The sequence below is a fragment of the Ambystoma mexicanum genome, chromosome 2p, assembly GCF_040938575.1.
Source record: "Ambystoma mexicanum isolate Mex_15411 chromosome 2p, UKY_AmexF1_1, whole genome shotgun sequence".
Classification (NCBI taxonomy): domain Eukaryota; kingdom Metazoa; phylum Chordata; class Amphibia; order Caudata; family Ambystomatidae; genus Ambystoma; species Ambystoma mexicanum.
In genome coordinates, this window is record NC_090923.1 from 950,644,339 (window position 1) to 950,660,104 (window position 15,766).

General features: G+C 45.6%; 1 protein-coding gene across 3 annotated transcripts in view; it reads left to right on the forward strand.

Annotated features, from left to right (window-relative positions):
- LOC138566953 (zinc finger protein 208-like) overlaps positions 1-15,549 on the forward strand; it is a 644,285-nt gene extending 628,736 nt beyond the window's left edge. For all 3 annotated transcript variants that reach the window (XM_069644731.1, XM_069644732.1, XM_069644733.1), the window contains one exon: positions 8,230-15,549. In XM_069644731.1, coding sequence (XP_069500832.1) covers positions 8,230-12,914 — 4,685 coding nt within the window. In that variant the 3' untranslated portion in view covers positions 12,915-15,549. The remainder of the gene's footprint in view (positions 1-8,229) is intronic.
- Positions 15,550-15,766: the final 217 nt, after the last annotated feature.

A 15,766-nucleotide genomic window follows, 5' to 3' on the forward strand; every position in this document is an offset into this window, starting at 1 on the left:
TTTCCAAGTATGCATTTTCTTCAGGTGGAATTTCCATTTCCATTTGTGTGTCCAAAAAAACTTTTCATCTCATTTTACGTGTTAGTCTATGGAAATGGATTTTTTTCTTCCAGTAAATTTGAATTCTGGGTAGGAATAAATGATAATCCCAAATTCAATGTATTAATTTGATCGGTTGTCAAGTGTTTCCTTGAAATATTCACCACTAGCTGTTCGGTTTGTTTTGTGATTTTAGGCTTCTTGATACCTCGTCTCTTTGTCTTTTTTCTAAAAAAAAAAGTTGTGTCGGTTGTTTGCTAGAAGTAGATGCCTCTTGTGAAGTGTGTAACGTTGAAGATCTGAGTTGGTTGTTCCCTGTGTTCGTTGCTTCTTCGCCACTAGTGGGGGCTTCAATGCTGGGATCACTTGAGTCTTGTCCTGGAGTTTTTGGATTAAATGGTGGACGTTTATTCGGTCCCGGTCTGGATTGAGCGTAGTGTTCTTGCCAGGTGTATACTATGTCCTGTGAATAATCCAGTGTATAACGCCTAAATTTACGTACTTTATGCTGCTCAATATCTGTTTTGTATTTCTCTAGTGTCTTGTTGACTTCTTCAATAATAATTGTTAGTTCTTCCTTGGTCTTGAATGTAGACAGCTGGTCAGTTAATTCCTCTTATCTCTTTGTCTAATTTGTTAACAGATTTTGCCAGTTCTTCTATTGTGAGAAGAATTAAGTCTAGTGAGCACTTATTAAGAATGTGCTCCCACTGCTTAACAAAATCAGGATTATCTTTACAGAGTATCGGTCTTAAATATACCCTTAGTCCTCTGGGGATTCGTTGTGCACGATAATATTGTGCCAATGTGGTGGCGTGCAATTTTTGCGATATTTCACGCCAGATAACTCTCTAATTGTGAAATGAGTTTTTCAGGGCTGGTGGTGACTGTTGTGGTGCTTTCTAGCTCCTTAATAAGGCCTAATATGCGATTGGCTTCATCTTCATCGAATGCAAAAGTAGTTGCATGTTTTTCCGTTACTGTGTTGATTTTTGAAAAGGACATCTCTGGTAGTCAAGTTGGTATGGGTGCTACCAAGGCTTTTGTGTCACACCCTACGTGTAGAGGATATATCGAAAAGCTTATGATTAGCAAGCCTAGAGTACACCTTTAGTTCATAGTCTCACAAGCGCTTGCAAAACCAGAATTGGGGCAGAAATCAAATTACCTCCCAGCTCACAGGAATCTGGATTAAATGTGTCTTCAGCACAGAAAGGGGCAGAGACTCCCACCCCTTGATTAGAGCTTTCAGATGTGTTCCACTTGGTACATCACCCGATACTTCAGTTATAGAATCTGAGGGTAAAAAAAGACAGGGGGAGGCACTAAGATTGGTTGCGAGGCTCCAAGATTGGTTGCTGGAATACCTAGCTCCTCAAGATTTAATCAAGCATTAGTAAGCATCTGTTTGAGCGTGTCCTTTGCTAGAGAGGTTGAAGGTACACAAATGGGTTGACCACATGCGTGACTTTCCAAACTCTGCTCCGCAGGTCCATTCTGGAGTGCCTGACTAAAGAGTGTTTAGAGTTTGTCTGCGGGAAAAATGAAGTAATTTTTAAACACGATGCAGACTTTGCTGTAAAAGAGGTGACGGCCTCCACTAAGACTCATGACAGTTCATTATCATAAGGGGTGACCTCCTTACTCCTAAAAATATAGCGTTTGCTCCGACCCTGCATATTAGACTGACACCAGGCGCCTACAGCATTCACTTAATTACAGTCTCACAAGCACACTTGCCCCACCTGCGTCATAACTGTTGCCGGCTGCAGACTGCTCATAACACTTGGCTCCCACTCTCTGCGCGGCACTGGTGATTATATCTGCCTCCTGTGGTGCACAGAACTCCATGGGGCGGGTGTAATTGAGAGTAGCATTGGAGAAGCTCCACTATCCCGCGCGCGTGACTCGATAGAGTCTAGCTGCTACTATAGCAGAAGACTGTTTCGTACCGAACCTCAGTGAGCATGTGGCACAGTTCATTGTAAACAGTATTGTGCGCCAAAAATTCACAGCAGGGCCCACCCTGCGAGCGGTGAGAGGAGTAATTCCCAGACCTAATGGTCCCTTCAACATTTGCACATAGATTATGTGGATATGTTGCAAATATGTAATGGCTATCGATACATGACAGTTGTAGTTTGTCCCTAAATGATAGTTGTAGTTTGTCCCTTTTCCAGATGGATTGAGGCAGGTCTGTGCACACATCCTGATGCTGTATGCGCTGCAAAGTGTTTGGTCTATAAGGTCTTTCCAAGCTTAAATTAACATTAAAGAAAAGATGGCTACATTGCCTACCTCTGCAGGAAAAATTAAGTAATTTTGGAACGGGATACAGACTTTGCTGAAGAAGAGATGATGGCCTCCACTAAGACTCATGACAGTTCATTATCATAAGAGGTGACTTCCTTACTCCTTTAATTATAGCGTTTCCTCCGACCCTGCATATTGGACTGTAAACTACTGATGCACATGCTTCCTTATAATGCACTTTCCACTGTAGCCTTTCCACTTGAGACCTACAGCATTCACTTAATTACATAGTCACAAGCACACTTGCCCCACCTAGGTCATAACGGTTTCCGGCTGCAGACTGCTCATAACACTTAGCTCCCACACTCTGTGCGGCGCTGGTCATTATATCTGCCTCCTGTGGTGCACAGAACTACATGGGGCGGGGCTCACGCTGAAACTGCCACTCAGTTTCTCTTGCGGTACAAATAGCGGTTGAACTGCCGACTGCTCACAACACTTGGCTCCCCCACTTCGCCCAGGGTTTCTGAGAAACTGAGTATTCCATTGACACAAACACAAGCACCTACTTTGGAAAGCTTGTGGGTGATCAAACTGAGAGTCCCTACTTCTACCCTCGACCATCACACATGCTCCCTCCGCTCTTGCCCAGGTTTCCCTTTTCCCAGATAATACCTTCCAGATGTTCCAGATATTGATCTCTACTGCCTTCTCCAAGGCTCTTTCTAAGGGGAGTCCTAAAGTGTGTTGCATTTTCTTACTATCTCCCTCTAGGACATCCTAAAAGTTCATGCTCTTCCCTGCTCAATGGTCCATCTGCCAGTCGCTCTCTGACTTGCTCCTTTTCCTTTCTCTCTTTTACGCACTCTTCTCACTCTCACTCTTGCTCTCTCCACCTTCCCTACCCGTCTCCCTCCTCTCCCGTTCTCTATCTCGCTCCGCCTTCCTCGCTTTTCTCCTCGTTCACATCTTTCCTCATTCTACACTCATCTCCCTCACTGTTCTGATGTCACTCTCTACTCCTCTCTACTACACACCCCCTCTCTTCCTTGTTTTCTGGTGTGACCACACTCCCTACTTCTCTCTCCACTCCTTCCACCACTCTCCACCTAATCTCCTCCCTTCTACCACCACCCTCTTCTCTCTGAACCTACACTCTCTAACCCTCTATTTCTCCGCCATACACTCTGTTAGGATAGATTGTCTTTTGGCACCTTTCCCTCCATAGATTCCTATGGGATCCCCAGTCTTTTTGCTTATTTTGTATACCTGTCCTAACTTTTGGAAGTCAGTAAGGCCTTGTGCATTAATTTCCTTGCATGTTTTGTTCATTCTTAATGGGAAAATGACTAGTCCTTAAGACTGTCAGTACTGAGAGACTGTGCCTCTTTTGGAATTCTTCTGTTTTTACAGTTGCACACATCACCTTACAGTAAAGTGAAGTTAGGATACTTTGTTCCCTTATAACGTTTTACCTAATGGCTGTTTGGTTGCTTGGACCATGTACCTAAAACAAGCTGGTGGCAGCTGTGCGAGTTTTACTGTTTTTGTGGTATTTATTTCATGCACTTTTGCATTTACTGCCAATGGCTGCTAAAGGTGCCTATTACCCTAAAATGGCTGTGCCACGAGATTTTAGCTTGTTCTTTGGCCATCTTGTCCTTCCTGCCTTCTCAGGACAGGAAATGCCATTTATGGTAACCTCTATCCTGGTGAAAGCTGCTGCTTTCGCGGGCATGCTGGATTTCTGTGTGTGTGAACCAGAGGAGAGGGGGCTGGGACTATCCGTCCCAGTCCACATCCTCTGGTACCCGAAAGTCTGTTACTGGATGGATATGATGACCTGAAGTTGTACAGGTTTGGACAACCCTGGGCTGTTTGAATGTTGCAGATCCTTACCATTGGTGGGCATGTGCTGGCTTCCAGCCTGAATCTTGGATAAAAGGAGGGCTCCTGCAGCTATTCGATGGGTCCTTGTTGGAACAAGACTTCTACAAAGAAAAACAGCCCACTGACAACAGGAGGACGACACTTGCAACTTACCAGCATCAACGCCAGTATTTTGCCCGGTGAAGCCCTGCTGCCTTGACTGATCTCAGAAGATTGTCATTGGTGCTTCGAGCCTTGGCCTGGTAGGAACAAAACGTCTCGATCCCTGGGCACAGATCCACGCCTGGGAAGCCTTCGGAAGGGTCCCTGGACCACCCAGTCTACCGACCAGCTCCCTTTTTGGCAGCCGTCGGCGTTCTGAGCATAGCCTTGGCACTCGCAAGATTTTCTACTTATGTCATTGTTAGGCAAAGTTTGTATGCAGTACCCTTTGGGACCACTATACACAACTAGGACTACAGGTGTAAGCAAAACCAACCTTTAGTATAAGTCTGTACTTCACAGTTTTGTGGTAGCGTTGCTGAGCAACCAGGCTTATCTCAAGAGGGAATGTCAGCTGTAAGGATGTTACACAGGTCTAGAATTACAAGTATTCAAACAAACTCTTACACTCAAGGTTTCTTGGTAAAACACGTATTAATTTATTTCACGGTCCGTTATAAAACATTCACTAGAAGGAGGCAATCTATATAAAAAAAAAATATACTTCAATACTTCACACTGTCAGGTTCTGAGGCATTTAAACTACTTTGAAGGAGGAGCAAAATGGCATTCAGAGCGTTTGAAGTAGGAGCAAAAAGGCATAGGTTAATAAAAAGAATTAGTTATTCTTAAACAGTCCAAATAGTTTGAGTTCACCAGAGGAGTCGATTCAATGCAATAGGTTAGGCCAAAATCAATGGGCTAAAGTCTTGTATAGGATAGGCAGATCTGGTAGTTAAACTGAAAAGTCTTTGCCAAAGTTCTCAGAAGTATTTCGTAAAGGAAAGGTTCATATGTTGGGTCACAAGCTGACTAGGCCTGCAAATTGCCAAAGTTTGAAGCACTTTCGCAGTGAGAGGTAAGTTCTCTCGGTCGGGTTTTCACAGTACCTTACAATGAAGGAAAAAGATGCTGCTGAAGATGTCTGTTCCTGGCAGTTCCTGCAGATCTCGCTGTTCCTGAGCCTCAGTCATGGGGACAATAGGGAGAACGTCGGGGGACTCCTGCACTGCAGTGGGACTGGTCAAAAAAGCTGGCAAAGGCAAATCTTCAATTCAGGTATCTGTAGACAAGCACACAAACTGGCGTCCCTCTCCCTGGCTATTAGGTTTCCTGCAGCACTCTGAGGAAAATACAACCAGCTTCGAGAATGGTATCCAGGTGGCTTACGAGTTGATTGGTCCCACCAATTCAAAGGGAGAAGTCGCCCTTGAAGGGCTTCTCTGCCGAGATGAACTTGGCGATTCGGACCTGCAGCAGGGCTTCACCGGGCAAACCAACAGTCCAGGAGTTGCAGCAGCCGTCCTCTTCCAGCTCGTCTTCGGTTCTTTCGTTCCAGTGGTCGACTCTGCCTTCCAAGCCAAGTGACTCGCCTTTTATCCAGTTTCCTTCCATTCGTTCCAGCGTAGCTGCCACTCACCCAGCAGGGTGGCTGTCCTTGCCTGACAGTCAGCCAGCCAATCACACCCGAATGCATTTGGGTCTCCCAGGAGACTAAGCAGAGGGAGTTTCGGGCATCTCCCTCACCTCCTGCCCACCCCAGACACTCGGGCGCCAGAGGCGGTATTCAGTCCTGAAGCCCGCCAAAGGCGTAGGAACAAAGGGACCAAACCTGGTTTGGCGCGCAGAGACAAACTCTAGAAGGACCTTTCCAAAAAGAAATGGCAAAAAAAGAAGACCGGGACCTGTTTAAAAAAAGGAGGCTCAGACGCCATCTTGAAAAACATGGCTCCCGTGATTTAACGCTACCGGTGTTCACGGTTGGGAAAAATCATGGTAGTTCGTTGTAAAACCACTGCCACCAGCCATTTCGAGAGAAAAGGGTAGCATTTGACTGCTACATGAGTTTCTAGACATATGGGATACTAAGTAACCCCTCCAGCACTCTATTGTAAGATAGGGTGTGCTGGGTCTAGGATTTTGAAAAGACTAGTAAAGTCAATTTCACTTTACTTTCTCTGGGAAACGGTGGTTGATCCCAGAGAAGGTATTTAAACCTTGGGACAGCCTAAAAGGCTTCCCTGTGTCACTGCACTGAGGGTGCTGTGTGACACAAATGAAAAGATGATGCCTATGGAGTTGTCTAAAACTCCACAATCAAAGAACACAAGAGTAAAACGCATTCAAAATACACGAGAGAGTGGGAAAAAAGACTCACACTCTCTCCAGGTAAGAAATGAAGTCCTCAAAATCCAGCAAAGTTGCTGGGGGTCTCCACGGTGAAGGAAATTAGTACATTTATGAGAGTTCTCCCTAACAGTCGTAAGTCACCTGTCCTCACATTTTCAGCAAAATTATATTTTGATGTACTTAATAAATAACTTGAATAATTGGTGGTCTGTGTGAACTCATTGTATACCTAGACCACTCTCACACTTTTCCTGAGACTAAGGGGATGATTCATGGAACTTTTGCGCCGAAAAACAGGGATTTGTGCGCCATTCTGGCCGCAAATCCCCATTTGTTAAACAGGGATTTGCGGGCAGAATGGCGCTTAAATCTCAGTTTTTTCCGGCGCAAATAATTCCATGAATCAGCCCCTAACTCTTGACTGCTCTTCAACTCGACCTTTATTGGGTTTTGGCTAACTCCTGTGTCTTCCTTGTTTACCATAAATAGGGTGCCTCCTAAAATCCTCCCCCAAGGTCGGATTTTAGAAATCCATATTCACTCTCACATGCATACCACACTACACTATCCAAATTGGTACCACTCTCTCTCACATTGAACACGTTACCTGCACTCTATTCAAAATATCACCACAGTCTCTCTGCCACTCATCTCCAACATCTGCTCTCCATCGCCTGGTATTTTGGTCCTCCAGCTCTTCAATTGACCTCAATCGAACACCTTTTAAAGTTGGTGTGACATGGCTCTGTTTTTTGTAGCTTGGCAGGTCCAATGGTATAGCTCCTCCCGGCCCCCATTAGTTTTCTCAGTCTCCCATTTTGTGGGCTCAATTGTTTACTAGATTTTCCCCTGTGTTTTGTGACTGGGTAACAGAAGTTTTAAAAGGTCAGTTTGTCCCCACCGCCTTGTATTTCACTGGTGAGGTCGCCACAGCCGTTTGAGAAAACAGTCTGTTCTTGCCGCTTTGGTCTTCTTTCACTGGTACAATTTCCTGACCCTGCTCGCTTGGGCTGATCTATTGGTGTTTGTTTTCTCTCGGAGTTTAATGTTCTATGCCACGCTGCTTGTGATGACCAGTTGGCTTCTGCGGCTAAGTTCAAGATTTTCCCGGTTGTTGTCAGAGCGGTTCTAGGAGATGTGATTTTGAAATACAAACACAAGAAACCTGGTTAGAACAGAGGCTGATGGGAACTGTGGAGGAGACCGTGGCCAATGTTATTGAGCATGTTTATGCCTTCTGGGGAGTCGGACTGGAATCCAGCACAACACCTTCACACTGCCTTTTAAGGTAGGTGAGTGTCTGGCTATGTCCTGGAGAGCCACCTACCCCAAGCTGAGAGTGGTCCCGGCTCCTTTCTGAAAGGGTCTGGACGCTGAACCTGTCACAAAATGCAAAGGTGTTGTTGGCCATTCTCCAATTCCTCCCATATAAGGATTTGAACATACAGTTGGTTTGCAGGTATCAGCTGTTTGACTAAGTGGAAAAGAGTCACTATGTTGTATAACTTGTAGGTTTTCATTCAGAGCTCCCCTTTTTGTGTGTACTCTATGGTATGCTTGAGAAATTAATGTAAAAAATGAATAATTTGAGTTTATTTGTTTTTACTCCATACGAATAAGCCTATCTGTTAAGTTAACATGCATGGACTGAAAAATGATCTGCTTTCTGCGGCTTATGGCTACTTGCTAAATGGTTTCTCCTTTTGCTTTAAACAGGAGAGGGACCAAACAACCGGAGAAAAAATGATCTGTATGCACTGAAAGGCACTGCAAAGTCAGTGGTGTATGAAGCTTCTCCTGGAAAACTCCAGATCCACGTGCTCCAGGGACCTGCCCGGCCAGCAAGCGATACAAGGCATTTTGGAGCTTTCAACCATCCTGAGAATCCAGTCAAAGTTGAACGGGATCGAGATACACCCTTACAAATGGGATTTATTCGACCAGCACATTCCCATTTTCTCCAGGGCATGATTTTGCCAGACGGCTCGTACTGTGCCAGTGCACGAGAGCTCTACCAGAGGAACGCTCAGCTTCTGTCATACCGACCGAATGCAGAGCGCAACTGGATGCCCTATGCCTGCATGAAGTGCGAGCAGAGCTTCATCCGCAAAGGCGATCTTGTTCGACATGAGAGGATGCATGCAAGGGATAGACCTCATACAGGAGCTGATGAGAGCCAGACCACTTCTCCCCTTAAAATACCTGTTCCCCCTAAGGAGCCGGTCAAGTGTGTGGAATGTGGGAAGTGCTTTGCCAGCGAGAAAGCTCTCTCAATGCACAGGTTGGTACACTATGAAAACACTCAATTCAAGTGTGCGGATTGCGGAAAATGCTTCTCGAACAACAAAGCCCTCACTCTGCATAGTAGAGTACACAGGGGAGAGATGTTCTTTAAGTGCACAGAATGCAACCAGAGCTTTCCCAGCCTGAAGGTTCTGATTATTCATAAAACTAAACACAAATATAAACGAGCTTATAAATGTACAGAGTGCGAGCAGTCCTTTATCCGGAAAATAGATTTGATATCTCACCAGAGTGTACACACAGGTCAGAAGCCCTACACATGCCCTGTATGTAGTCAAACCTTCACGTACAAGAAATCATTTGAAGTGCACCAAACAAAGCACACAGTGGACCGACCACATAAGTGCTCTGATTGCTGGAGATGCTTTGTTAGCCATAAAGCACTTAGTCTGCACCGACGCGTGCACAGTGAGGAGGCGTTGTACAAGTGTTCAGAGTGTGGGGAAGGCTTCAATAGCCCCAGGGATCTAATATTGCATAAGAGAATACATTTAACAGATGAACTGGACAAAAGTGGGGATGGTGGCAGTAGCAGCAGTGCCAGCAGCTTGGGGGGTGGCGGGTCGTTTTCTCCCCCAAAGAGGACACCCATTGAAGAGAAACCATACAAGTGCAAGGAATGTGACAGGATCTTCCCGCGCAATTCAGATCTGATTGATCATGTGATAATGCATGCACGACAACAGCCATATGTTATGTGTAATCGAATAGACCTCACTGAGCAACGCTTACGCTGGATGGGATCATACAAGCTTCAGGACACAAAGCCTGTGGATGACAAACCCTTCAAGTGCCAGGAGTGTGGAAAGTGCTTCTCACGCCAGGCCCACCTGACCTTGCACCAGCGGACGCACTTGGTAGAACGGCCATTCCAGTGCGACATCTGTAAGCGGAGTTTCACTCAGAAGTGGCATCTTACCCTGCACAGGAGGGCACACTCGCCACCGCCAGACGACCCATACAAATGTGGCGTGTGTGACAAAAGCTTTAGTCGTTTGGCCGAGCTTGTCCTCCACCAGAAGAAACACAAGAAAAAGAAACCAATCAAGTCTGAGCACTGCGAGGAAAATCTTCAGTCACTGACAACCCAGGCCACGGTTCTGCCTCCGGCTACAGTTAGCAGTGTTCTGCCGCTGTCTCCTCTGGCCAGTCTTCCGCCAATGGCTCCCCTCACCAACTCCCCTCCGCTGACTCCTCTTATCAGCTTCCCGCCACAGGCTCCCCTTGCCACAGAGCTGGAAGCTGGTGTGGGTGAGAGTCAATTCAAATGTGGAGAATGCAATCAGAGTTTCTCCCGGCTGGCACACCTCGTGCTACACAAGAAAAAGCACACAAAGGACCGAATATTCACGTGTGGGGTTTGTCAAAAGAGCTTTCGTCAGCAGGCCAGTCTCACTATGCATGCAAGGACGCACCTTGTTGATCGACCCTTTAAATGTGATGTCTGCAAGCGTAGTTTCACTCAGATGGCACACCTCACTTTGCACCGTAGAGCGCACTGGCCTCCACCAGATGAGCCATTCAAATGTGACCTCTGCTCAAAAAGCTTTCTAAAGGAAGCTCACCTTGTTCTGCATCGGCGAAGGCACAAAGGAGAGCAGAAACCTATCAAAACTGAGGAAGACTCCAGCTTCCCTGCAGAGGAACCTCCCGTAAAGCCACAGTATAAACCACCCAGCGTTCTGTTGACATGTGGAGAGTGCGGCCGCAACTTCACTCGACAAGCACACCTGACGTTGCACCTGAAGCGGCATCGAGATGATCTAATGAAGTTAGAGACACAATCCGATGAAAGCATCCCCCGCCGCGTACATCTTAATGCACAACAGAAGAAACCAACCAGAGGTGACCTGTTCACGTGCAGAGAGTGCGGCGACAGCTTCACACGCCAATGGCACCTCACTGTCCACCGAAAGCTTCACAGGAGTGGGAAGCCATTTAAATGCAGGGAATGTGGCGAGAGCTTCCCAAGGATGTGGCACCTTACAGTGCATCGTCGTAAGCACACGATTAACAAGGTGTTCCAGTGTGGCGATTGTGGCAAGATCTTCCCTCGGCTTGGCAACCTTAATTTTCACAGACGGACGCACGTGCTCACCAAACAGTTACAATACAACCAGAGCAGTGTGAGCAGCCCTCCAATACCAAATCTCCCAAATGAGCCAGAAAAACCATTCAAATGTACTGTGTGTGATAAAAGTTTTCCCAGGCTTGCCCATCTGGTTCTGCATCAAAGACGCCACATAAGAGAAAAACGAATTAAATCAAACCCTGCTAAGCAGGGCATCACTTGGCAAAAACCCCAAATCGACCAAGAGGGAATGCACAGTAAGAGCCCACTGTTCGCTTGTGGAGAATGTGGCATGAGCTTCCCTCGGAAGGCTCACTTCACCCTGCACATGATGAAGCATGCTAGGGAGAAGAGTAGAGGGAAGCCAGAAGTTGTGCAAGAACACTCCGAGGTGAAATCACCTACAGGTGAGATTCTGTACAAATGTGGGAAGTGTAATAAGAGCTTTCCCCGACGGGCTCACTTGGGTTTGCACCAGAGAGCACATATCACCACAAAAAAGTTCAAATGTGTAGATTGTGATAAACGGTTTACCCATATTGCCTACCTCACTATGCACCGGAAAATACACAAGCGAGAAAAACCATTCACATGTGAGCAGTGTTCGAAAACCTTCCCTCTGCTAATTCATCTCACGCAACACCAGCGAATTCACAAAGAGGAGCAGATGAAACCTGGAGTTGAGGCACCGGCATTCCTTGAAGCGCCCGAGCACCATGAAGCACCCGCATCTCATGAAGCGCCCGAGCACCATGAAGCACCCACATCTCATGAAGCGCCCGAGCACCATGAAGCACCCGCATCTTATGAAGCGCCTGAGCACCATGAGGCACCCCTGTCTTATGAAGCGCACGAGCACCATGAAGCACCCACATCTCATGAAGCGCTCGAGCACCATGAAGCGCTGACATTCCATGAAGCGCCCATGTCTCATGAACTGCCCAAGCCCCATGAGGCTCTTGAGCACCATGAGGCAGCCGAGCACCACGAGGCGCACATGTCACATGCAGTAGCTATGTCCCATCATGGCTTGTGGCACCATGAAGCACCCAAGAATCATGACGTACCTATTAACCATTTTTTTGAAGTGCCCCAGCTTCAGGATTTGTCCCCAAACCGAGAAGCACCAAATTACCAGGACGTTTTCGGCGATTTTTTGCAAAAGAAATGCAAAGAGGAGAAAATATTCAAATGCGAAAAGTGTGACAAACGGTTCTCTCGTCAGGCTCACCTTATTGTTCACTACCGAACACATACGGGGGAGACTCCATTCAAATGTGATGTCTGTGAGAAGGGTTTCCGTGGCCAGGCAAAGCTGACCATGCACCGCCGAATACACACCAGAGGGGACCCATACAAGTGTAGAGAATGTGTAAGTACCTTTGACCAACTCACAGATCTTATTAAGCACAAAAGAAGGCACAGAGCAAAACCATTTAAGTGTGTAGAGTGTGACAAAAGTTTCCACCAGAAAGCCAACCTGGCTCTACATGAGAAGACCCACACTGGGGAGAAGCCCTTAAAATGTGTTGCCTGTGACAAGATCTTCTGCCGCCAAACTGGCCTCGATCTGCACATGAGAACACACACAGACCAGAAAATGTATACTTGCAGTAGATGCCCGAAGACCTTCCACCTCAGACAGTCTCTGATTGCGCATGAAAGAATACACACAGGCGATAAGCCTTATAAATGTGGATATTGTAAAAAACGGTTTCATCAGCAAGCACATCTCACAATGCATAGGCGAACACACACCGGAGAGAAACCATACCAGTGCGGAGAGTGTGGTAAAAGGTTCCCTCAGCAGTCGCATCTAACTGTCCACCTTCGGATTCACACTGGGGAGAAGCCATTTCAGTGTCACCACTGTGAGAAGACCTTCACTATTAGCAATAATCTTACAGTGCACCTAAGAACACACTCTAAAGAGATGCCCTTTCAATGTAATCAGTGTGAACAAAGCTTCAGTCATAGTACGGCACGAAACAGTCACCAAGAAAAACATCTAAATGGAGCAATTTAAGTGTAATGCTTTTAATAAGTTACTGTCGACATGACTCCTTTGCAGTCCTGAGTGCGCACACAGTAGATTGATAGTCCACTATGAACCATGTGTATGCCACTGCTGCATCAGCCAAAGAAATCCACAACCTACTCGAAAGCCTTCAGGGATTAGAGAGTCCCAAAAAGGCAACTAAAGGTTAAAAGGCATTGGTATCCTGCTATTGGTAATGAGCGACACTATTCCCCCCACGTCCTGACTCGGCCTTCTGAAGCCATGTATAAGGATGTCTCAACACAACTGGGTGAACATGAAACTGAGAGATGGCTTAGTCACTTTGAGAAGTTGCCACTGCCGAACATTACCTGTACACACACGGGTTCACACATGCGATTGTCATGCCATGCCTAAAATGCAAAGGAACACAACTTTTAAAGAGTAATCAAGGAAGTGGAACAATAAAGTTAGTGCTAGAATGGACTAGTAGTTTGGGAAGTTCAATGAACTATTATAAAGCCCTTATCAACTGGGGTTAGACCAGGAGTGCCTCTAAAGAGCAAAACTGAATCTCCCAAAAATAAGATGAATAAGGACTGTTGAGGACCATGACAATTATTCACAGTGGTTAACGGCATGCAGACAAAGCAACCAATGTCCCTTTGTGGCCTAGGCAGATGAAGCCCAAATGGTGGAAGTGTGAGATCTTGTTTCCTGATGTGCTCACTTCAGGGGGCTATACATGGGGGGAGGACCTGCAAGAACAGCTGAACTCATTCATTGACGGCTTTGTGTAAAACACTACATGAACTTGTACTGTTGTTGGGTTTGGGACCATACCATGAAGGGAAGCATACAAACGAATATGCTGGAATGCCATGGAACATTCCAATACAGGCACAGTAGGCCATGGATTCAAAAGCAAGCCTGTTGATAGCATAACAAACATAGGCCTATCTCAGGAGGTGGTTGGTTCGATAGGCAGAGGATTGCCAACTGCAAGGACCTTGCAGATTACAGAGTCCCAATTATTTGGTGTGCTAACAAATATTTGCGAATCCTCTGTTCTATCTAGATGCACTGTTGACGATTATGACTGTGTCTGAGCTCCAGCAAGAACCTAACATTCACTATGCAGGTAGCGTGGAGTGTGGTTGCAATACATTTCAGAGCCAGCTGGGCAGAACACTTATTGAAAATGCCTGAAGGCAAACATGAGATGCACCCTTGTTTACAGGAGTGTGTAAACCCTGGTTGCCCCTGGAGAAACTTTGTAAATCATGTGAATGTCACTCCCAAAGGAGGAGTGTGTACATTGTTCTAACACTAACACTGGTTCCGTCCCCATTACCAAAGGGCTATAGTTAGAGATAATCTATAGAAGCAGTATCCCCTTTGGCTGGACAGATGGATTTTACCTAATTCAAGAGTGGAAAACTGCACACAAATTGTTATTCATAGTTCACACTAGTGTTATCCCTTTGCCAATTTTCTGCCTGCCCCCTCTATCACTTGAAACAACAGAGAATGTATGTTTGACATCTTGCCAGTAATATGGTAGTGGTTTTCTCCCATCTCCCTCCCCTTGCACCGTAAGCATTAAGTGTCCCAAACTGAAGCCTAAGGACTGTGAAATGATCTATCTTTCACCCTTCTCAGTAGGGCTCGTCTCACAATTGAATACCACAGGCTGCAATGCCCAGCAATTTAAGGTTAGAAACGCATTAATTTCCCTCACCCATACCCAAAAGCTCATTTTCACCTTTGTGAGATTTATTGTGCTTTTCTTTTCAATAAAGGCCGAAATTCCTGGATCATTGGTTTGGAGATCCTCTTGCAATATAATGTTGACTTTAAGCAGTTGCTGAATTGGCAGTAAGATTGTCCGTGGGTTGCTTTGGTGATCCACAAGCCTTGAAAATGCTATTGGGGTACATTTTAATAAGATGAAACATGATCTTGCTGAAATTAACATGCAAGAGGACATTTCCATAAATCACAGAATAAAGGTCCTCTTGCAATGGAGTCATTCCATTGCAATAGTTCTAAGAGTTTTATAGCCATTTCATCACAAACAAGGGAAAATACTTGATGCAAGAGAGCCACCATTTCCACATTTGAATTACATCCACTGTTCCACTCTGCAAATTCTCCTCTATCAGCATTGTCGCTTTGATTTGAGCTGCTCGCTGCTGTGGATGAGCAAAGGGGGAAGTGATCATTAAAAGTGACGAGGTTGAAGTGAAAACTATGCGAGACAGAACAGAGACGGTGTGTAAGAATAAGTGGCAGCAGTTGGCTGCATGTACTTTTTGACCTATGTTCAGTTGCTTTAATTGCTTAATCATTTGGATAGAATTCTAAGGTATGCTCAAGGATGATTTCCTAGTACTTTTGTTGGATTGCATGAAAACTACGGCCACCTAATTTCAACAAATAAATGTACTTAATCATGAGTGTAACTTTGCTGTGCAAAGATATGCCGTATTCCCCCTTTGCACTTGGGACACTAATTCTGGCTTGTTTTAATGTTCGCCACAAAAAACACCTCCTTTTTAAAATGATATCTAAGTGGTGATATCACGGTTTTAAATGTGAAAAATTGAGATGGCTGGCTGTGAACGGACGGTGTGTATTAAAATGATCACAAGCTAGATGATCACAAGCTAGATATTCTTTGTTGTATGTAGGCTCTAATGTGTGCAAAAGGCCTTGCTGGAAGGACACCACACTATCCTGTTGCTGCTCTTACTTTTTCTGACAATACCTACTCTTCCTCTCACATGGACTTTGGAGAAGACTTTTACTGCCAGTATTTTTCTCTTGCCTTGCACAGTTTTGCACCAGTTTCTCATCCTTTTCTCAGGGCAATAGCC